The following is a 23,248-nucleotide window of genomic DNA, read 5'->3' as shown; positions in this document are numbered from 1 at the left end:
TTAGGGTTTGAAGAAGGAAAAGAGATGAGAGGGGGAAGGGAAGAGAGTAAGAATTAATTAAGTAACCCAGGACCACATAGACAGTGTCTGTCAGTGGCAGAACTGGAACCCAGGTCTACTTGGCTTCAAGGCTGGCTCCCTATCCATTATGCCATGCATAGCATTGGAAAGCTGAGAGAAACCTTAGCTTAGAACATAGAAACGTCACAGCTAGGGAAGACCTTAGAAAATAGACTGTCAGGGGCAGCTAGGTGGCACAGTGGATAGAGCACTGGCCCTGAAGTCAGGAGGACCTGAGTTCAAATCCGGCCTCAGACCAAACACTTGACCCACACTAGTTATGTGACCTTGGGCAAGTCACATGACCCCGACTGAGATAGAAGAGCTAGAAGTCACCTTATTTGATACTAGCTGTCTAGGAGGCAATTGATGGTGTGAGACTAGAACTCAGGAAAGAGACTAGTGCCTGGATGCATAGATTTGGGAAAATACATCAGAGCTGATGAGTTTACCAAGTGAGATAGTATAGGGAGAAGGTCCCAGTATAGACCCTGACCTAGAGGAAGATTTATCAAAGGAGACTGAGAAGGAGCAGTCAGGCAGGTGGGAGGAGAACTAGGAGGGGGAAATATGCTAGGGAAAACAGGATGGGATGGGGTCAAGGGTCGCTACAGAGTCTTGGCGAGAAGAAGGGCCACTTCTTCATGTGAGCCAGGGGTGAAAGAGGAAATAAGCATCTGAGTGATTTGAGATGAGGAGAGAAGAGGAGTGGCTTTGATATTTTTTTTCCAGTGAAATATGAGGTTAGGTTCTCAGCTGGGAGGGAAGGGCGCCATGGGGGGGAGGAGAGGGGAAGGGCTTGAGGATGGATAAGAAATTTCAGAATAGCCACTGTGGTGAGTTGGATGATAAATTGATTAGGAAGCTATGAACAGATTGTTTTGCTGGAGTAATGGCCCAGTCGAGATAATGTAACATAAATTTGGAGTGGACCCAGTCAACACAGTTTTATGTCTTTCTCTAGTTCTGCTCAGAACAATATGACTAAGAGTGAAGGTGGTAGATTCTGGGAATAGCAGCAAGGCATGGTTGGCCAGAGGATAAAGGGTCAAGGGATTGGAATCAAATTGAATTGATTCACCAAAAGAGAAGAGAGGAGAGTGTAGGCTGTGCAGGGTTGATGGCCTGGGAAAGACCTGAGGGGTGGAGGGATTGGAGGTCATGGTGAGGACAAAGAATAAGGTTAGTTGTCATAAGACACAGGGGAAGCTAGAATGATAAAGAAGGTTTGGGGTTCATGAACATGGAAGTGGAACCCTTGTGGGTCATGGCAAGATCAAGAGTACAACAGGGGGCAGCTAGGTGGCGTAGTAGATAAAGCACCAGCCCTGAAGCCAGGAGGTCCTGAGTTCGAATCTGATCTCAGATGAGATACTTGACACTTACTAGCTGTGTGACCCTGGGCAAGTCACTTAACCCCAATTGCCTTACCAAAACAAAAAAAGAAAAAAGAAAAAAGAAAAAAGAAAAAAAGAGTACAACCATCTGTGTAGTTGAGGTAAGGGGAAGGAGCGGGTCATGGGAATTGAATAGATTAAAGCCTCTGAGAGAGTATCAAAAGTTGAAGTCTCCTAGTGTCAGGGCTGCAATTGTGATGGAGTGAACAACTGGGGTCTGTACCAGAATCAGCTACCAGAATCTTGATTGGCTGATGAATATGGATTGAATAATCTCAAAGGAGGACAAGAGGAGAGTGGCCACAGGGAGCAAAGTGCATTGCAATTCCTCCCCCTCCCCACCCCCCATCCCCAACCATGAGTATAGTCCAGGGCTATGAAAATGCAAGCAGTATTGGAAGGGGTAACCAGGGAGGCTGTGTCATCAGGAGGCATCAGCTGAAGTCAAGCCTTGGATCTTTGCTAGGGTCCAACCTTTGCGTTTCTAGGTTCTTCAAAGCTTCTCTTGACTGATTCATCAGTGAACTTGAGGAGACTACTCAAACACTAGAGAGGCTGAAGTTATTTGAATTAATCTCAGCCTTGGTTTGAGTAATGCATCTTCTACTTACCCTTTGAGAAAGATCGGTCGTTACCAGTTCCAGAACCAAGAATATTTTGGTCTTTAAAGCCCTCCTCCTCCATTATTCATTGCTGGGTAACCTCCTGCTTGTGTAAGAATGTGTACTAGAACTGGGTTTGTACTTTAACCCCCTCCTAAAGGTGACATTCATGAGAGCAGGGACTACGTATATATGCTGGACAAATGTTGATATTGTCTGATTTCCTGGCTCCATACTTTTTCTCATGTGCTCATCACATGTTGCTGCCTGTTCAAGTCCTGCCTCAGACACCACCTCCTCCATAGAGACTTCCTTACCTCCTTCTCTGTCCTATCCTCCAACCCTTCTCCCTCCCCTTGCCCCTTAGCAGGCAGCCAGCTATGATACTTTTCTTCCCTTCCTGACAATCCCTGTGTACCAGTCCTATCATCAGAAGACTTAGATTTCAAGTCCCGGCTTTAAAACTTACTAGCTGTGTGATCATGAATATGTGACTTACCCCTTCTGAGTCTCAGTTTCCTCGACTGTAAAGGGGGCTGATGGTACATGCACTCCCTGCCCCCAAGGCAGGGATCTATTGTGAGGATCTGCTGACATGATGTATGCCAAGAACTTCAGAAACCTTAAAGCTGCCCAGAAATGTGATCTCTCCCATGGTAGCATGGGACGGTAGCAGCAGTACTGGGCATCTAGGCATGAATGCCAGCTGGGTGAGCCTGGGCAAAGTAGTTCAACTTCTCTGGGGTGACTAGGTCTTTGCTTTATCTACCTCCTGAGGGGTTGAGGCAAAGCATTTTAAGCTTGGAAGTACTCTAGAAATGAGAATCATTCTCATGAATAAGGCCCGTGATGTTACTGTTGCTATTAGAGTACTCATCTCATCTTCCTCACCAGACATAAGCCCCACCAAGAATGGGGAGTGGGGGGGGCTGTCTGTTTTTTCAACTTTGCATACCCCCTCAGAGCCATAGTAGGTGCTCAGTAAATGCCTTGTGGATGAGTGAATGAATGAATGAGTGAATGAATGCTGTAGATCCCACCCCTCTCCCCACCTCAGCAACATAGGAGAGGCTGATACTTCCTTTTCTCTTTTCCCAGATATTTACTTTCTTCTTGGGGGGGGAGGGGATGGCAGAGAGGTGACTGGTTTATCACTGAATTTGAGGAGAGTACTAAAACACTAGAGAGGTTGAAATTATTATTTTAATTAATCTCAGCCTTGGCTTGAGTAATGCATCCTGGGTCCTCATCCCAACTTCATTCCTTATTGGACCCTGGCCAGGTTACTGCACAGCTGAGCTCCAGTGTCTTCATCTGTAAAATGGAGAGAATATTTGCACTCTAGACCCCATAAGCTTGTGGTGTGAGAGATGTTTTGTGGATCTGAGGGGGCTAGAGAAGTATCAGCACGGCAAAGTGGAAAGATCACTGGATGAAAACCCGGGCTGAAATCCGGCTGGGCGCTTACTACCTGTGTGACCTTGGGCAAGTAACTTAAGCCACAGGCCTCAGTTTCCTCATCTGTAAAATCAGAGGGTTGGACAAGATGGCCAACAAGGCCCCTTCTGGCTGAAAAATGTAAGATCCACAAACTGCAACAGTCGATATTGGGACCCCGAGAATGTACTGAAAAGGTTGGAGGGGCAGCTGTGGAAAAAAGGGGGAAAAACTGAACAATTCCAAAAAAAAGAGAAACCAAGAAACACCAGGTTTGGAGAAGAGGAATGAACAAACAAACAAACTAAGGAGGGAAAAGCCATGTGAGTTCAAAACCAGCAGACCGTGACTCGGACTCATTCACCAACCAACTCTGGAGAAGAGGCCCCCTGGGAGCATCTTGGGAAAAACAAGTCCAGATCAAACCAGAGGGAACATTGCCATTGATTGAAGGGAGGGGAGGTCATGTCCTGGATGCCTGAAACAAACGAAGGGGAAGGAGAAGAAGCAATACAAAAGGCCCCTGGAGCCGATCTATAAAGTGGAGGGAGGCAGAAGGCAGTGAGGCCAAGAGGAACAGCCGAGCGGGAGGGGGAGGGCAAACAGACCTGGCCACTTGGACTCTGGGCATGGAGAGGAGAGAATTCCAGAAGCCCACATGGCCTCTGGCGACCTGCATGGCTTCCTGCAGGTTGCACATTGATCAGATGATTTTAGAGTTAGAAGAAACCATACAAGATGTCGTCTAGTCCAAGCCGCATTTCAACAGGTAGGGAAATCGAGCGGTTAGTGACTTGTTCAATGTCACACAGCTAGTACACAGCAAAGCCAAGACTTGAACCCAGGATGTCTGACTTCAAATCCAATGCTCTTGTCACTGTACCCTGCTGTCTCTAGAAAGGGGGCTGGGGTCGTTCCTCAAAGAGAGGTGACCCGTTCTGGCCCCAGGGCTATGGTGGGAGGGCCAGAAAGCCTCCACCCGGCTGTTCTGGGACATTTTCATGAGGCCTGGGCACTTGGGTGGGTGGGTAGGGGACAGGGCCTCAGTGGAGGATCGCTGCTGCTGTCCTCCCTTCAATCAACCAATCAGTCAGTCAATAAACATTTATTAAGCACCTACCACGTGCCAGGCACTGGAAACACAAATACAAAAGCGAGATAACCCCTGCTCTCAGGGAGCTTACATTCTACTTGCTGTAGACCAGTGGGGGATGCCCCTCCCCCGCCAAGGAACCCTCCCAGCCAGTAATACTTGTCTTGCTTCTGCTCCATTACTGGGGGAAGGGAGGAAATGGGGTGTCTCCTAAAACCAATTGATGTTCCCTAGAGCATGGATGGGGCAGTTGGGATGTAGTGAAGAGAGCACTGTTCTTGTACTTAAAAGACCTGGTTTTAAGTCTTAGCTCAGCTACTAACTTGGGCAAGCTGCTTCTTAGCCTCAGTTTCCACTTCTGTCAAATGAGAAGATGTTTGCAGGACCCACCTCACAGGGTTTGCGTGAGGACTGGGGTTTCTCATTAATCAGAAAGGGAAGCTGTTACCCCCTCTAAGTCCTCTGGTCCCTGCCCTGTCTTACCCAAAGTAAGGACTCTGGTGTCTTGGCCCATGGGCATTCAACTGTCTGGGCTGAGCTCTCTCCTTCTGGGCCCTTGATTCACAGCCCCCCCCAAATGAACACAAACACACATGCAAGGGCACACCACAACATAACCACAAACCCACAAGGCCAGTAACACAAAGTAGAACCAGGAATAGCCAGGGATCTCCTAGCTGGACCTCCCCCCTCCCCATGCCAGGGCTTTTTCAGATGTTGTTAGCTGGGGCTGGGGCAGTAGCGGACCTGCTCTTGGAGGAGAGGGCCTGCTTCAGGCGCCGCTTCAGATCCTGCATGTTGGGGGATTTGGGGCGGGCCAGGTGGAGGCCTCTGCGCTTTTCCACACAGACACTGCTGCAGGCACCGGCGTTGGCGTTGGCACTAGGGCCAACGTTGGGGCCGCTGCCGCCACCCCCGACGCGGCCCACCAGCTGGCACAGCTGCTGGAAAGCATCATTCACGCTGTCGAAATTCTCCCGGGCAGACACCTCTGAGTAGCTTCCACCCAGCTCCCCAGCCAGCTGCTCCCCCTCATCCGAGGACACTTGGCGGGCCCTGAGCAGGTCACCCTTGTTGCCCAACAGCAGCAGGGGGATGTTGGCATTGGGGTGAATCTTGCGGATGTGCTGGTACAGGGGCCGGATGATGCGGTAGCTAGCGTGGTCAGTGATGGAGTAGACGCACACGAAGCCATCCGCCCAATAGATGGAGCGGTTCACCTGCTCCTGGCAAATGATGACCTCGCTATTCTCCTGTGTGGAAAGTGAAGGCAGAAAGGGGAGAGGGGGGAAAGGAGTCCCGTTAAAACTGTAGCAGGGCAGAATGGGTTAAAGACAGTGAAACCCCTCGGACCCCAACTCTGGGACTCCCCATCACCTCCTCCCTGAATGATTGGAGGAGGCAATCTCCTTGCCATCTACTTCAACCACCAGATGTCTCTTAAACACCTCCTATGCTGGGGATACAAAGTCAGAAATGAAGCAAGAGTTTGGACTCTACTGGGGTGAAGTACGTAGACCAGATCTCAGTTTGAGTCTTTGAAGTAAATCTGAAGTAAATAAAGGCACGCTAATTTGAGGAGAAAGAGAACAGTAACAACCGAGTGGGGGATCAGAACAGGTTTCCTGTAGGAGGTGGCACACGATCTGAGCCCTGAAGGAAGCTGAGGCCTCTAAGAGGCAGAGGTGAGGGGGGAGAGCACTCCAGGCATATGACAGTCTGTGCACAGAATTCTGAGCTTGGAGCCAGCTTTAGTGGGCCAGTTTGGTGGGAGACGGGAGGGGTATATGAGTGCGTGAAGGGTAGTACTAGGAAATCCACTGGGGAAGGCAGGCCAGAACCGGTCGGGAAAGGGTTTCTTTACAAGCAACAAGGAAACTGTAAAGATTTGTAAATGACACGGTCAGAACTGTGCCCCAGGAAGATTATCTGGGGCTCTTATGCGGAGGCTGGATTGCAAGGGGAGAGACTGGAAACAGGTAGACCATTAAATTAGTCTAGAAGAGAGGTGATGAGGGCCTCAATTACGGTAGTGATTAAGCAAGTGGAGAGAAAAGGACAGATGTAAGTGACCTAAGAGGTAGAAATGAGAAGACTTGGCTAATGATGGGATATTCAGAGGGTCAGGAGATGAGTCAGAGAGAGGAAAGAGTGAAGAAGAGCTCTGAGATTCTGAAGTTGGATGACTAAATGGATGAGGGAGGGTCCTAACCACTTCCAGTCTCTCCTCTTTCCAACCTATCCTTCACCCAGAGGACAAAAGAAACTTCCTGAGGTATAGACCTGACCATATTCCTCCTCTCCCCAAACATCTTTCATGTTCCTTTGGGCCTCTAGGGTCAAATCTAACATCTTTAGTCTGGCTTTGAAGGCCCTTCCCAACTTGGCCGCCATCTCCCCTTGCAAGGCCCATCTGGTTTTCCAGCCCCTCCTTGCTCCCGCCAGGTGTCTCTACAGTTCAGAAACTAACAGAAGCACGCCCAGAAGATATTCCCTAAAGTCCTTTTCTTCCTTCACACTTCAGCTCACGTGAGGTGTCTTGGGGAAGCGAGTCCTGCTCTCCCCACTCTCTCCCTCCTTGCATCTTCCCAAGAACCCTTAGCCTAGTTCTCACTTTGGGCCTTATCATCTTTTCCCTTGTATCATATTTATCAGAGTCTTGGAATTTCAGAGACGAAAGGCTCTCAGAGGTCAACTAGACCTTCCCAAACCGGGAAATCTGAACACCTCCAGGGAAGAGGAGTCCACTATCTCCAGGGACAGTCCATCCTGCTTTTATCTGCCTCTTATCCACATTCATCTAGGAGAAAACCCCTGGTTTTGCCTTCTGCGGCTGAGCAGAGCTGGTCTAATCTCTCTTCTCCATTGACAGCCTTTTCTATACTTGAGGGCAGCTATTAGGTCCCCCCCATAAGACTTTTCTCTTGATTCAGTGTTGTGGCCACCATCTGGATTTTCTTTTCAACTTAGCAAGGATTCATATACATTTCTTAACTTCTTCATTAGAGCATAAGCTCTGTGAGGCCAGGGACTAAGGCTTTGGACCCTCCACACTTAGCACAGGGTAGATGTCAAATACATGTTTGATGAATTGACTTATATTAGGCACCAGGAAGAACTTTCTTGTTGCAAGGGGTGATAAACCCTGGAGACTCTTCTAGAAGAGAGAGAGAGTCCAGAGTCAAGGTCATTGGACACCAATGTGGGAAGGCCTCACCTGTTACTGAACTGGGCTGAGCCCACTAATGTCTAAGGAGGAGATTTTCATCTGACACTATCCTCCCCCGTCTTCCCATGCATATATCAATTCCTTTGGCTGAGTGGGATTAAAAGGAAGTTCCTGCTCGGAATGGGCCCTGATAACCTTCCTCCCTGGAAGTGGTTCTATATATTCATGGGATTTCTCACTAGAACCAGCTGGGCATTAGATGGGATGGTTGCTGGCCACATTCCAGGTGGAATTGTCTATTCAGGAAATGCAAAGACCCATCAAACTCACTTTCTCTTCTTTTGCTTCTTGGAAGGAATGCCTTGGCAAGGGATAATTCTGGAGTTCACCAGTCACTGCCCAAGTCCTGGGATGGCAGCCCACACATGCCCCTCCCTCCCCCCAGCCCAGTAAGAAAAGTGGCTTCCATTAGCTGTCAGACTTGAACATTTATGGTAGGCTGAAGTTCTGACAAAGTAGATCGGCTTTCCTCTTCCCACCCATTGGTGCTCATTACTATCAGTCAACCCCCCATCCTTTCCTCCTTCTCCTCCTCCTTCTCCATCTCATCCCTCTCCCTCCTCATTTCTCTATCCATCTAGCTTCTTTGATTCCTTCCTGATTTCCCTACTCATTCAAGATCCTCCCCCTCTGCTCCTCACTCCTCTACTTCACCTCATCTGGATTCACTCTTACCCCCTCATCTCCCTTTCCTTTCTCCCCCCTACTTACTAACCCCTCATTTCTTTGTATTTCCCTTCCCCTTACTCCTAATTCCCCCTCTCCACTTCCACCCTTCATCTTCTCTTCACTCACTTCCCATCCCCTTCCAACTCCCTCCCCATTTCACCAGTCCAAATCTTTGCCTCTTTATGAGCCTTGACCTCTGGGAAGGAATCAAACCAGAGTAAGAACTAAACATATTCTGGGCCTGGGCTCCTCCCCTCTCCTTCTTCATTTGGCAATGGCTATTGGCTGCCCTAGAGGCTATGGCACTGGGGGGATCCTTTCCTCACCCCAGGGAAGGTCACTTGCGTGGAAAAAAAATGTGACTTTCTTGCACCCTTCCTAATGCAGCCCAGTGACAAGCTGGAAAAGATGGAGGCCAAGGGCAGTACAGAAAACATTCAGGGTCATGCCTTTTTGTTTTAAAAGAATGAAATAAGTCCATGAATAGGACTGAAGGGGAGTTCCTTGTGGTTTCGAAGAGATGACCATTTTGGTCTACTCTCTGGGCTCTATGTGGGTTCTGGGCTACAGCTGCCAATGGGGGCAGTCTGGCAGTCACCCTGGCCTCAGTGTTTTCAAAGCTCTACTGACTGCAGGTGGCCCCTGGATTCTTTTGGCCAATCAGTATGGGCCTCCCACCTTGCTGTGACTCTGGGAGGCTAGGCCTAGGGGCACAGAGTCCAGGTGCATTTGCTCTCCAAGAAAGAGCCTACAAGGCAAGGCCACCTCCTTTGGCCTCCACCAGCTTTATCCCTAGGCCCTCCAACTGAGGTCTTGGGCACCTGCTGTGCTTCAAAAGTGCCCCAAGGCGATTTCCTGCCTCATATGTTTATGTTTTGGATGACTTTGAGCCAGCTAGGAGATCAGCCAAAGAGTTCCAAGAAGGAAGCTCTTACCTCCAGGGCCACATAGGGGGTGTCCTGAACCTGGAGAGAGATTTCTTCCCCATCAAGGGTGAACTGGCGAGAGTACAAGGAACCTGACAGAGGAGAGATCACAAAAGAATATGACGATCACCAGACCAAGAGAAGTCAGGAGGTTGGGGATTGGACAGGCATCTGCTAGTGACTTGCTGTGCGGTTTTGGCCAGATTCCATTTGATCTTCTGGAAACTGAGGCAGGCTAGGCTAGATAAGGGACCTGTAGGGTCTCTTTAGACCTAACATGTTAGCTTCGGGGAGATGATTCATAAGGTCCCTTCTAGCTCACACACACCATGACTCGGGCTCAAAACTGAGATGGCATCTCTGTTAAGGAGAACAAATAGCCGGAGTGGGAAGAAGGCCTTGTGACTGGCTGCTCAGAGACCCCCTCGTCAGGCTGAGTCAAAGCTGCCACTTACCTAGGGGGTAGGCGGCAATAATCTAGAAGGAAGCACTTGACAGATGCTAAATCACTGGGACTGGGGTGGGGGAGTGGGGGTGTGAAGCCGGAGGCTCGCTGAGCCAGGCTAGGGTCATGGGGAGAAAGCAGAGCCTCAGCAAGAAGGGCGGGGGCAGGGGGAGGCCTCGTGCCAGCACACAAAGGTGCCAATCTGCAGAAACCAGAGGATGTATGTTTTGGGCCACCTGTTCCATGTCTTCCTGGAGGAATGATTGGAATAGGCCCTCCTGGGAGCAGGAGATGGGGCCTGGGTGGTGATGTGGAACCAAGTTTAAAGGCCAGTTCTCCCAAGGGAGCCCAGTACGGCAGCCCATTCCAAGGGTGTCAGGCTTAGAGTCAAGAGACCTGAGTCTGAATCCTGACACATACCTACTAGCAGTAGGATCACCTCACGGCTCAGAGCCTCAGTTTCCTCATCTATAAAATGGGAATACTAATACTTAAGACTACCTAACTCAGAGAGTAGCTTTGAGGAACGAACTTTGCTACCCTTAAAAGAGGGGAAAATGGGAGTTCACGTCACCTCCCCCCTACACACAAACACTAGAGACATTAGGCAACCCCTGGAGAAAAAAAGGCAGTCAGCCTGGGAGTCAGGAAGGCCCGGATTCAAGTCCTGCCCCCACTTTCAGCCCCACAGCCTGTATATGTCAGGGGCAGGTAGACAATTCTCTGTGACCATAAGTTATGGGGGACTTGCTGGTCTACACTGGTGGTAGGTGTTTCTCAACACCAATAGAATAATAGGTCTGACCTTCCCCCTCACAGCACACCCTTTTGGACATCCTGCTGTCTTAGAAACAGCAAGGCAACACAGTGGATAGAGCACGCAGGCTGGAGTCAGAAAGACCTGATTTCAAATCTAGCTAACAGTGTGACCCTGGGCAAGTCACTTTACTTCTATCTGCCTCAGTTTCCTCAGCTGTAAAGTGGGGGGGGTAATAATAGTGCCTACTTCCTAGAGTTGTTGTGAGGATTAAATGGGATATTTGTAAAGAGCTTAGCCTAGGGTCTGGTACATAGTAGACACTTCATAAATGCTCATTTCCTTCCTATTCCAACATCTCACTATCTACACATATGCCCATTTTTCTTACATATACCTAAGTAATGTCTCTCCTTGATTTTCCTTTTTGGAAAGTCTGAAGCATGTTCCCTTGGGAAGAGACCTCAGCACTCAGGCCTTCTGGTGAGCAAAAAAAGCACACTGCATACCAAGGAATGCACCTGGCTTTGGGGGCCTTCTCTGATCACAGAATGCCCTGGCTGCAGGCTGGTTGCTAAGGCTGCAGGCTGTTGCTACGGGCCAGCTGATTCCTTGCATGGGTTGTCCTGGATTGTTTGCCTTCGTGAGGACTGGCATCACACTATTCCCATGCCTTTGACGGAGTGACTGTTCCGTTTCTCTTCCCTCACTGTGGCCGATGGCCGGGCCAGGAGAAGGGTGGCCCACCGAGGTCTAGGGAGACATCTCACCTCTTTGGACTCTTTGGCTGGCCTGGTCAAGAGGGCCAAGGGCAGGAAAGGAGATGTGGGCAATGAAGGGAAAAATTGGCCAGAAGCCAAAAGTAGGTCTGAGATCTAAATAACCCTTCTCCCTGAGCAGGGAGGAGGCAGAGAGGAGAGGGGGAAGGGGCCCTGGCAAAAACAGGCCAACAGGGAAAATCTATTTGCTGAACATAAGTGAGGGTCATGGTGATCCTGATATAATCATATATTAATAACAATGATATTAACCATAGTAATAACAACTCAAAGTGCTTTCCTCACAAACAACCCTGTGAAGAAGGTGGAACATGTATTATTAGTCCCACCTTCCAGATCAGAATACTGAGGTTTAGAAACAATGCCATCTCCAGGATAATGGCTGTCATTTGCTTGGTCTTTACCTATGGGAGCCTTCATGGTCTATTCATTCTGGACAACAGTACTTACCTTCATGGATTACTGGAGCCCCTCCCAAGCACCTTCCCTGTGGTCAGTAATTTCAATGCTTTTCAAACAATTTGAGGTAGGTAGGTAAGAGTGAGCAGAGTCAAAGCTAGAAAGGTCCTCAGAGATCATCTAACCTAACCCAACGCCCTTCAGTTTGCAGAGGAGGAAACTAAGGTCCAGGGAGGGGAAGTGACTTACCCAGGGTCACACAGTAACCAAACATCTGGGCCAGTCCTAGAACCAGTTATTCTGAGTTCAAATCCATCCTCTTTACCACTATGCCCCAGACAAGCTCCCTTGTAATTCTCCCCATGTGGACACTGAAGTGACTTGCCCGTGGGAGAGAATGACCTGCTGGTTCCTGGCCCATTACTCTAGCTGGGTTTCTATGGAAGGGAAAACCCAGACCATCTGGGAGTGGGCAGAGAGCCACTTGGCCAAGAGCTGAATGGGTGCGTGTCCTTGCCCTGCTGGACCTGATGTCTTCGCTGGCTCCTGCCAGCTCTAAAGCTATGATCCCAGGAGTCTCTGATCTTGCCCCCTCTCCAACCCCCTCCCCACCCCAGCTGCAAGGGGCCTCCAAACCTGCTGAGCCCCTGAGGCTTGAGGCAACAGCCCAGGTTCTTCGGCTCACCACCTTGGAACCTCAGGCTTGGCACGTCAATATTCCATAAGCACAAGGCCCTCATCCTCCAGCCGGGGAAGAAGACATATAGTGACCTACCCGAGGGCCTCTGGGACTTCTGGCTTTTTTCTTCTCTTGGGAGGCCAGGCCAGCAGCATCTCTCTGGGTCCTCACCCACCCCCTTCCCTCACCCCTTTCCTCAGCAGGATGGGAAGGGGGGGAGGGGAGGGAGACGGATTGCTGGCCTCACTGGAATGGGGGTGGGGTGAGAGTTTTTCCACTATGAATCAAAGGCTGCCCCTGGGGAACTGGGGGAAGGGCCTGGGCCGAAGAGGGAAGGTTCTGGCCCCTTCAGGGCCCAGGAGCTGGACAGACTCACCGGTGTTGGCCTCATAGTCGCCAATAAATCTCTTGGTGAGGAAACGGACAACCAGGGCTGCAAAATAAGGCAAAGCCACACTTTGGTCTCTAGGGAGAGGGGCTGCCTGGGTCCTGAAGTCGGGCATTTTCATCTCTCTCCTCTTCAGCAGGACTGATGCCCTGGGCCAGGCCAGCCACTGCTCTCCTCAAGTCTGGACTCCCGAAGGAGGAGAGGGAGACAGTCAGCAAAGCAGGGCGGGAAGGAGGGCTCTCTGGGGCTGGGAAGTGTCCCCTTGACTCAGCTAAAAGGGGAGCCCCTACTTTTTCTGAATTCTCCCAAGCTCAGGGGAAGTCACATATCCCTCCATCCCCAATTTTCTAGCTGTAGTCCAGCTGTGACAAATGGCCTGGGGCCTTAGGGTCCCCCCCCCCAGGTCCTTCAATACTCCTTGGGACTCATCGTGGACCTTGTTGGCTGTTGTCTTTGCCAATGGGGGAGGTGGAAATCATCTGAGTTGGGTGGGGGTGGGGTGTCAGAACTGAGCTGGGGGTGGGGGTGTCAGCTCTGAACTTGGGGTGGGGGTATCCAATTGGTGACCAGTATAGGGAGTCAGCTTGAGTGGGGTAGTGTGTCAGAGCAGAGGTGAGGGGATTAGGGTGTCTGCTCAGATTGAAGAAGGAGGGGGCATCAGCCTTGGGGGGGCTATGTCACCGGTCATCCTAGAGGGGAGATGTGCGCAGAGCCTGGGGTGGTATGTCTCAGCAGCGAACCTGAGGGGGTGTGGTCAGGGCTGAAGGGGTGTAGGCGCTGAGCATGGGGGCGGTGTCAGCGCTGGTGTGTGTGTGTGTGTGTGTGGTGTGTGTGTGTGTGTGTGTGTGTGTGTGTGTGTGTGTGTGTGTGTGTGTGTGTATAAGGACAGAGGTGGGGGGGAGTCAGAGCTAAGTTTAGGGGGTAATATGAGAGCTGAGCTGGGGAAAAGGTGTCCACTCAGAGTTGAAGAAGGGGAGGGTCTCAGCGCTGAGCCTGGGGTGGGGGTGTCTGAGCTGAATCTGAGGGGTCACCATGGGAGCAGTGTCAATGCTAAGTGGGAGGGGGTTGTCAAGCACTGAGCTGAGTAGGGAGTCAAAGCTATGGTTAGGGGCTTTTATGAGAGCTGATTAGGTGTCAGCTCGGAGTTTAAGAAGGGAGGGTATCAGAGCTGAGCCTTGGGGGGTCACTGAGCACGGGGGGGGGGGATGTGTATCAGAGCTGAGCCTAGGGGTGTGTCAGAGCTGGGGGGGGGAGTCAGAGCTAAGTTTAGGGGGTAATATGAGAGCCGAGCTGGGGGAAAGGGTGTCAGCTTAGAGTTGAAGAAAGGGGGTGTGTCAACGCCGAGCCTGGGGGTGTCAGCGCCGAGATGGGGGGGATGTCAGCACTGGGGTGGGGGGGTATAAATACTGATTCTTGAAGGATATAAGTCAATGCTGAGCCAGGAGAGGGGTAATCAGCTCTGACCATGGGGGGATATTAGCACTGAGGAAGGGAGCATCAGCGGCCATCCTGGGGGGTGGGGGGTAGTATAAGCACAGATTCTGGGGGGTGTGTCAGCAACTGCCTAGGGAGTGTGTCCGAATTGGGTCGGGGGGGATCTCAGTGATGAGTGAAGGCATCAGCTTTGAGCCTGGGGGGCGGGGTGTCAACTTTGAGGTGGGGGGCGGGAAATGTCAGGACTGAGTGGGGGGGCAGTCAAAGCTAAGTTGGGGGGGTAATGTGAGAATCGAGCTGGGGGAAAGGGTTTTCAGTTCAGAGTTGAGAAAGGGGTTAGAGCTGAGGTGGGGTGAGGTGTTAGAGCTAAGTGTAGGGGGCCATAATAGGTCTGAGCCCTTAGGATGAAGCCTGGGTGTACGGTATTAGCGCCGAGCACCGAGCCCCCTTCCCGCCCCCCCCCCCCCGTCCAGATCATCCAGTCACCTGGGCCACCTGTTAGGCGTTCAGGAGCTCTGCTGTTCTTCCCAGCCGCCCCACCCCTGCTCAACCGCTGTACCAGGGTTCTGGGACTGACGAGTCCCAGGGCACTGCCGCCCACCCCCGGCCCGATCCGCCCCTCCCCACCCCGGCTTTTCCCCTCCCCCACCCGCAGCAGTTCTAGTTGCCCCGGCCCCTTCTAGTCCTCCCCACCTCCAAACCTTGGGATCAGCGCCTGTCCCGCTCCCCCTCCCCTGGTCCTGCTCCCTGCTTTCCCCCGCCCCCTGCCCCGCGCCCCAGCCCCACCCCTCGGTCCTCTGGCCCTTCTCCCCACCTCCCAGCCCCTGGGTCCCTCCGACCCCACACCCCACCCCACCCCGCCCTGCTCCCCACCCTCTTCGGGTCCCCGGCCTCAGCCGTACCAGTCTTGCCGACACCGCTGGCCCCCAGCACCACGATCTTGATGGCCTTGCCCGGGGGTGGGCAGACGGGCCCGGGGCACTCGGGGATGGGCACCAGCAGAAAGTTGGTGGAGTAGGGCGCTATGGCCGAGGCGGAGAAGTGCCACATGGTCGCGGGAGGCGGGAGGCGGCGGTAACGGCGGCGGAGGCAGCAGCGGCAGCGGCAGCGGCCTGGCTCGCTGGGGCCGGCGGCGGGCCCACGGGCCGGTGGCGGCGGCGGCGGCGGCGGCGGCAGAGACGGCCCGACGGCCGGACGGCCCGCGGCTGCGGCTGCGGCTGCACAGGACTCTCTCCCGGCCTGGCCCAGCGTGCCGACTGGTCCAGCTGCGCTGGCACCTCTCTGATCAGCTCGGGGCCCCTTCCCCTGCCCTGCCCTCCCCTCCCCGGGGCGAGCGTGCCCTGCTCGGCCCGCCGCTGGCTCGGCCGCCGCCGCCGCCGCCGCTGTCACAGCCGCGGGGCCGAGGCGTCTCCTGCCCAGGCAGCCTCCCCCGCGCCCGCCCACGGCCAAGTTCACCAGCGAGCGCGGCCACCGGGAAAAGTTTGGGAGCCGCTCGCTGCGCTCGCTCGCTCACTCGCTGCTGCTGCTCCGCGGGAAAGCGCGCTCGGCACCAGGGAGAGAGAGCCCTAGCCAATCAGCGGGCGCGCGGGGCGGGGCTTGGCGCGTCGCCGAGCCCCCACTTGTCCCGGCAGCCAATGGCAGAGCCCAGAGAGCCGGGCAATGGCAGAGCTAGCACCAGCCTTACTTAGGTAATTGAGCCCAAAATATTAGGGTGGGACTGTGCCAGAGGCCAAGAGAATGGCACCGATAGGACCAGCCTTACTTAGGTAACTGATCCCAGAATATTAGGGGGGTATGTGCCAGAGGCCAAGAGAGTGGCGGCAAGAGGACCAGCCTCACTTAGGTAACTGGTCCCAAAATATTAGGGGCTGGCGGGTGGGGGGACTGATGTGCCACTCAGCAGGCAACGGCTTGGTTGGGTTGGAACTAACCTTGGAAGATAGAAAAGACAATCTAAGATCTGAGTGGAAGCACCTCCAAACAGATAGCATGCCACAGTAGGGTAGGATCACAGAATCCCGGCTGTCAGCGCGGCAAAGAATCTTCGGACCTAGAATGCCCGAAGAGATAGGTGGTCTCCAAGAGAGCCTGGGTTCTTAGGAACTCGAGAGCAAACAAAGTAACACAATTTCTATTTTAATAAAATGTCTATTTATTAACCATTACTGCAAGGGGCTAAGGCTAAGAGGAAGACCCTGCAGACCTACCCCCTGCCCGGTGTGGGGTGAGGACCCGACAGTATCGGTGGCTCACTGGGAATGGATGGAGGCTTTAAAGAGCCATTTAGGAGCCTCTCTTTTGGTTCATCTCATCCCTAGGAAGAAGGTAGCCGAGCAAGTCAGTGGATCCCCAGTGAACTATTTCAGATGAGGAGGTTCCACTGCTTAGCAGGGGTTCAAGCCATGTTTACTAAGCAGGTGCTGATTCAGACACTGGTTAGTTTACCACTCTAGCCGACACTGAGAGAGGGTCCTTTTTTCATTCCATCTTTCCATATAGCGAAAGTGCCTCTTTCCCATGGAATGGAACAGAGTAGAACCGAGAACATAATCTGTTTATAGGTGGAAAGAACCTTAAAACAGAATTCTAGCATGGGAATTGACCCAAGCACATATAACAGAGACTGTCATAACAAAGACCTTGGAACAGAGATGTAGAAAGCAAGAGCTGGAAAACTCCAGAACAAGGACCCTCTAGGTCCTTGGGTGTGGCTCCTTTGACTGAATCCAAACTTCACAGAACAAATCCTTTAGGATACAGCCACATGTGGCCTTGAGGTCACAGGTTCCCCATCCCTGTTCTAGAACCTAGAATTTTAGAACTGGGGGAAAAAAAAACCTTCTACTATGGAACATTGTGTTAGAATTGCCAAGAACCTTAAAATGCCCAGTTGGGAAAGAACCTTAGGACATAGAATTTCAGAGCTGGAAAGACCTTTTGAAAAGAAAACATATGAGAGTGTGGCTGAATATGTGGAGCATTGGTATTGGCCGAGGATGCTTGTTCATACCTTGTAAGCCAGTTGTGAACTCAAGTATTCCTTGTAAGCAAGGAGAGCTAGATGCAGCCAAGCCATTGAGAGAAAATCACATGGGGGTGGGTAAGAAGAATGTCTATGTGAACTTGTGAACTTTGCAGGGTCACAGAATTTGTCCTTAGCAGAATCCTAGCTATGTCCTTGAGATAGCCCTTGAGATAGCAGGGGTTTGGTGGTAGTATTTGTACTGAGAATTGAGAATAAGCCAGCAGTTGAAGAAAGGCAGCTTCAGGCTTTACAAGGAGTCTAGAAGAAAACTGTATCATGTATAAGGGGAACTTTATGAGTGCCCCACTTTCCCACATGAGCTCTCTAACCTTGACTGGTGGAATAAAATGTCACAGATCAAATCTGGGAGCACGTTTTATACCAAGGGTCCTTATTATACCACCTTAGTAAAAAAATAGTCAGGTGGCACAGTGGTTAGAGCATGGGTCCTGGAGTCAGGAAGACCCAAGTTCAAATTCCACATCAGACACATGTTAGCTCTCATATTAAAGCTGTAAAGAACCTTAGAATATAGAACATAGAACATTTAGAATGGGAATGGATCTTAGAATTGAGAATATAGGATGTTAAAGCAGGAAAGAACCTTAAAATAGATGCAGTAGAATATCAGAGATATTAGAGATCTTAGAACAAAGAACATAGAATATTTGCCTCATCTGTAAAATGGGGATCATAAAAGCCCCTACCTCCCAGGGCTGTGGTTAGGATCAAATAAAGTAACAGTCATTGCAAAACCCTTAGCACAGTGCCTGGCACATGGTGAGCATTATATGAATGTTATTTATTATTATTATTCCCCTTTCTAAAAGTCACAACTAAGTGACTAAATGATCTCGAATAATAAGCATTAGGGCAAGCACACTGGTGGGGACTCATGATCTATGACATTAGGAGACCACTCCTCTTCTCCAGCCCCTCAAGGTCCTATAGAACCCTGAAGAGGGCAACATCTCCTCTTCTGGAGACCTAACTTGTCATTATGAGCTGATATTTAGAGAATAATTTCAAAGTAGGAAGGAACCCTAAAATATAGGGTGTTAAAGAGACAAGGGATTTTAGAATGGGAGAGCATAGGATGTGAGAGTGGGGATAGACTTCTGAACATCCAATACAAAATGTCAGAGCAGCAAGTGACTATAGAAAATGAGTTAGAAGGGAAAACACAGTGTTTGAACTGGGAAGAACTTTGGAACATAGAACTAAGAAAGTTAGAGCTGGAAAAGACCTGAGAATATACAACACATATTGCTAGAGTTATCAAGAACCTTAGAATATAGAACACAGAATTTTAAAAACGGGGAAGAGACCTTAGAACTGAGAAAGTAGAATGGAAAAGCAAGAAGAGCTTTACAACAGACACAGTAGAACGTCAGACTGTGAAAGGGTCTTAGATGAAAGGACATAGAAAGTCAGAGCTAGAAGGGACATTTGGAAAGAGACTATTGGAGCATTTAGTACCCATAGCAAGAAACAAACAGAACATAAAGCATAGCATGCTGATGTGAGGAGAGTTTTAGAACTGACAAAAGAGAATTTCAGAACTGAGAAGGACTTTAGAACATACGACATCAAACACTAGAGCTGCAAAAAACCGAAACGAAACAAAAACTCTGAATGGAGAATATAGAATGTCCCACCTGGGAAGAACTTTAGGTCCTTGGGTGTGGCCTTTTAACTAAGTCCAAGTTTTATGGAGCAAATCCTTTTATGAAGGGGATTTGTTCTGTGAAGTTTGGATTCAGTCAAAGGGCTGCACTCGAGGACCTAGAGGGCCACATGTGGGGGCCGCAGGTTCCCCACCCCTGGCATAGAATGTCGGAACTGGAAGGAACCTTAGAATGGAGCACATAGAAGGTCAGGGCTAGAAAGACAGAACACAATATCAGTGCTCTAAAAAAAATCTTATGTAACCCGGGGCACAAGCCTGGCATGTTTGTATGAGACTCCTCTTCTCACTGGTGGGAAGAATGATTACTAAATATTGTATGTATGTCCAAAAGGTGGAGTTGGCAGAGAACTTGGAGAAGAGGGAGCTTCTTCTCGGTTCCTTCTTTGAGAAAGGACATATGTGACTTCAGACCCACTACATCCAGAAACCTAGAGAACAAGAGAAGAGATGTTGGAAATAGAGGACATGGTCAGGGGTGGAGGGTGGGGCCAGGAGTTTCTCCTACATGTCTGCCTTCCAAAGTTTGTTGTTGTTGTTTTTTTTTCCTTTTGTGTTTCTATGTGGGTTTTTCCTTGAAGAGAGTATGGAATCACATGTGTCCTCTCTCAAATCGAGGAGCAAGAAGAAAGTCCCTCTTCTCCCAAGCCTTCTCAACAACTGTGTCACTCCCTCTGCAGGCACACAAGGTTGAGTAATCCTCCCCTCTACTAATGGCTAGAGCCTTATACAAATGCATCAGGCTTGAATTTTGGGTTACATTTATAATAGACAACATAGAATTGTAGAGTGGGAACAGACTTTGGAAGGATGTAAAATGTAAGAACTGGCAAGAACCTTAGAATATTTATTATAGAATATTAGAACTGGAAAGAACCTTAGAACAGAAAACAGAATTTCTGAGCTGAGAACAGAAAACAGAGGATGCATGTGCTGAAAAGAACATTAGAACATAAAAAAAAGAATGTTCAAACTTAGAATATAGAATATGGTGTGAGAATTTGGAAAAACCCACACAACACTGAATGTTAGAGCTGAGAACAACCTTAAAACATACAACCTAGAAGGTCAGAACTGGAAAGGATCTCAAAATATATGATATTCCTTCCTCTGCTGTCTCTCGTATCTTCTCTACTGTTATTTGTCCTTTGTTCTCAAAGAGGACCAATGACATCAGGAGGGGGATGTCTTGACCTGCAAGTGAATTGGATTTAAGTGAGGCAGGACTGTGCAAAGTCACCAGCCTCACTGTCTCCTCAAGAGAGTCCAATGGCAAGACATAGGTCAAGACTATCGGTGGAGGCCCAGCAGTGTGAAAGCAGGAAGTTACCGTAGACCACACAGTAGACCTCAGAACAGAAATCAGAAAATGTCAAGGCAACAAAAGTACTATAGAACATAAAAAATAGAATATTAGATTGGGAAGCGACTTCAGAACAGAGAACTTAGAATGTCAGAACTCAAAAGAATCTTAGAACCTAAAACTTTGGTTTGAATGAAACTTTAAATATAATAGATAAGAATTTGGAACTCAAAATAAAAAAAATGAATGTTAAAATTGTTTTAATGTGTAATTGGGGAAAACAAAATATTAAGTATACTTAAAAATATAAAATGTTACAGTTGGAAAAAAACCCTTGAAGCAGAGAACATAGGATCTGAGAGCTAGAAAGACTCTTAAAACATAAAATAATAAGAATGGGAATGGTCCTTAGAAGATAGAATATAAAATGTCAAAAGCAGAAAGAATGTTAGCGTGTAGAATCTTAGACCTAAAATGATCATTAGCACTTAGATTATAGAACATTAGAGCTGAATGATAGAATCTTATAACATACAAAAGACAATGTTAGAGTTGGAAACCACCTTAGAACCTATTCATCAAATGAAAGGATGGGAAGTAACATTAGAAGAGAGAGCATAGAGTGGTTTGGATAGAACCTTAGGCCATAAATCTAGAACAGAGAATGTTAGAACTAGAAAGAACATATCAACAAAGTTTATAGGATATCAGAGTTGGAAAGAACTTTAGAATATGCAACATACAGTATTAGGGTTGGGGGAAAAAAATCTCTAGAGTGGGAGGGGCCCAAAGAGCACAAATCGTAAAATATGAGAACTAGCAAGAACCTTAATATAACACAAATAAAATAACATAAAATGTGAGAGTTGGAAAGAACTTTAGAACATAGCCCATAGAATACTAGAGTCAAGTCAACTCAAGAAACATTTATTGACAGATACACTCATAGAAACAATTTTTTAAGCATACCATAGTTTTATTTTTTGTCATACAACTGACTGAAAGGTATAACACATAATTTAATTCTGTATATTGTTGAATTATGGTTTATTGATCATCAGAAACATTTGACTCAAATATGCCGGGATCTAATGCATAATAAGTGCTTAGAAATATTAGTTGAATTAACAAATGAATGACTTCAACTCTTCAGAAGATATTTTTGCTTCCCTCCTGGTCTTGAATAATGTTCTAAATAAATAATGTTGTCAAATAAAAAAAAACCATTTATTAAGTTTTCTGCTATGTGCCAGGCACTGTGCTAAGTGTTGGTGATACAAAGAGAGACAAAAACCAGTCCCTGATTTCAAGGAGTTCACAGACTGATATGCAAAGACCTATGTAGAAGCAAGATAGAAAATACATTGGATAGAATCACAGAGGGAATCCCTTTAGGAAGATTGAGAAGGAAGGGCTTCTTGCATAAGGTAGGATTTTAGCTGGTACTTGAAGGAGGTCAAGGAAGTTAGGAGGCAGAGAATTCCAGGCATGGGAGCCAGCCAGTGAAAATCTGTGGAACTGGAAGATGTAATGTCTTGCTTGAGGAACAGTGAGGAGGCCAGCCTCACTGAGTCACAGAATATGAGAGAGAAGTAGGGTGTAAGAAGCATGGAAAGGTAGGAAGTTGCCAGGTTGCAAAAGGCTTTAAATTATAATCAAAGGATTTTATATTTGATCTTTGAGGGAGACATAGGAGTTTTTTTAACAAGGAGGTGGCATGGTCAGATCTGTACTTTAGCAAGTATGAAGGGACTATAAAATGCAGAATATAAAATGTTAGCATGGAAAAGAACTTTGGTACATACAACACAGAAAGCTAGAGCTAAAAAGAGTGTTTGTTCAGCGATTTTAGAAAGTTAGAACTGGAAAGATACTTGGAACAGAGAATATAGACTATTTGAGCAGGCAATAACTAGAATATAGCACCCATAATACCTAAATTGTAAAGAACCTTAGAACAAGGAACAGAATGTTAAAGTTGAACAAAAGCTTAGGACACAACATGTAGACTGTTAGGGCTGGAAAGACATTTACAACATAAAACATGGAATGTCAGAGGTGGAAAACCCCCCTCAGAATTTAAAATAACTGAACTGCAAGCAATCTTAAAATATAAAATAGCAGAGATGGAAAGACATTAGAACAGAGAAAATAGGTTAGAGATGAGAAGAACCTTAGTACATAGAACATAGGCTGTAAGAGTGAGAAAGGCCCTTAGAATCCAAAGCATTGAATGTTAGAATTGGAAAGGAACTTGCACTATAAAACAGAATGTTAGAGTGGGAAGGGGCCTAAATACATGCAATCTCGAATGTCAACACTGGAGAGAAACTCAGCACGTACAACGTAGCATGTTAGACCTGGAAAAAACCTTTCAACAGAAATTGTAGGATGGAAGCTGAGAAGATCCATAAAACAGAAAATATAGAATGTGATCTTGGAAAGAAACTCAGAACAGAGAATATGAGAACCAGAAGGCGTATTAGAATTCAGAACCAAGAATGCTGAGAAAGGATATTAGCAAAGACCTCAGAACATAGAACATAGAAATTTAGGGCTGGAAATGCCTTAGAATATAGAACTTAAACTCTCAGGGTTAAAAAGAACCTTAGACTGAAAAAGAATGTCAGGGCTCCAGAGAACCTTAAAAATTAGAACCTGGAATGCTAGAGGTAGAAACAAACTCAGAACTTAGAAGTTAGAATATTCACGTAGGAAGGGATCAAAGAACAAAGAATACCAGAGCTGGAAAGAATCATAACATCTAGTGTAGAGAAGACTCAAATTTGAAAGAACATTAGAACATACCACAAAGAGTATTAGAACTGGAAACATAGTGTTCGGGCTAGAAAGTAATTAAAGCATAGAACTTGATATCTTAGAAGACAGAATATTAGAAATGGCCACAATCTGAGAAATTAGAAGATAAAATATTAGAG

At 48.4% G+C, this 23,248-nt stretch overlaps 1 protein-coding gene across 2 annotated transcripts; it reads right to left on the bottom strand.

Moving 5' to 3' along the window:
- Positions 1-3,252: 3,252 nt before the first annotated feature.
- LOC110201565 (ras-like protein family member 11A-like) lies at positions 3,253-15,821 on the bottom strand. 2 transcript variants are annotated; one of them, XM_020977308.2, is made up of 5 exons: positions 15,197-15,821; positions 12,849-12,905; positions 9,423-9,505; positions 5,337-5,842; positions 3,253-3,373 (listed from the first exon to the last, which is right to left on the bottom strand). In XM_020977308.2, the coding sequence occupies exons 1-5, from the start codon at positions 15,342-15,344 to the stop codon at positions 3,370-3,372; spliced, it is 798 nt and encodes a 265-aa protein (XP_020832967.1). In that variant the 5' UTR covers positions 15,345-15,821; the 3' UTR covers positions 3,253-3,369. The 2 variants fall into 2 exon arrangements, with proteins under 2 accessions (XP_020832967.1, XP_020832966.1); XM_020977307.2 differs by lacking the exon at positions 3,253-3,373 and having other exon boundaries at positions 4,586-5,842.
- Positions 15,822-23,248: the final 7,427 nt, after the last annotated feature.

Source organism: Phascolarctos cinereus, unplaced genomic scaffold (assembly GCF_003287225.1).
Source record: "Phascolarctos cinereus isolate Bilbo 61053 unplaced genomic scaffold, phaCin_HiC Scaffold_8;HRSCAF=390, whole genome shotgun sequence".
Lineage (NCBI taxonomy): Eukaryota > Metazoa > Chordata > Mammalia > Diprotodontia > Phascolarctidae > Phascolarctos > Phascolarctos cinereus.
Note: the sequence above shows the minus strand (reverse complement) of the source record. Positions and strands in the feature narration are given on the sequence as shown.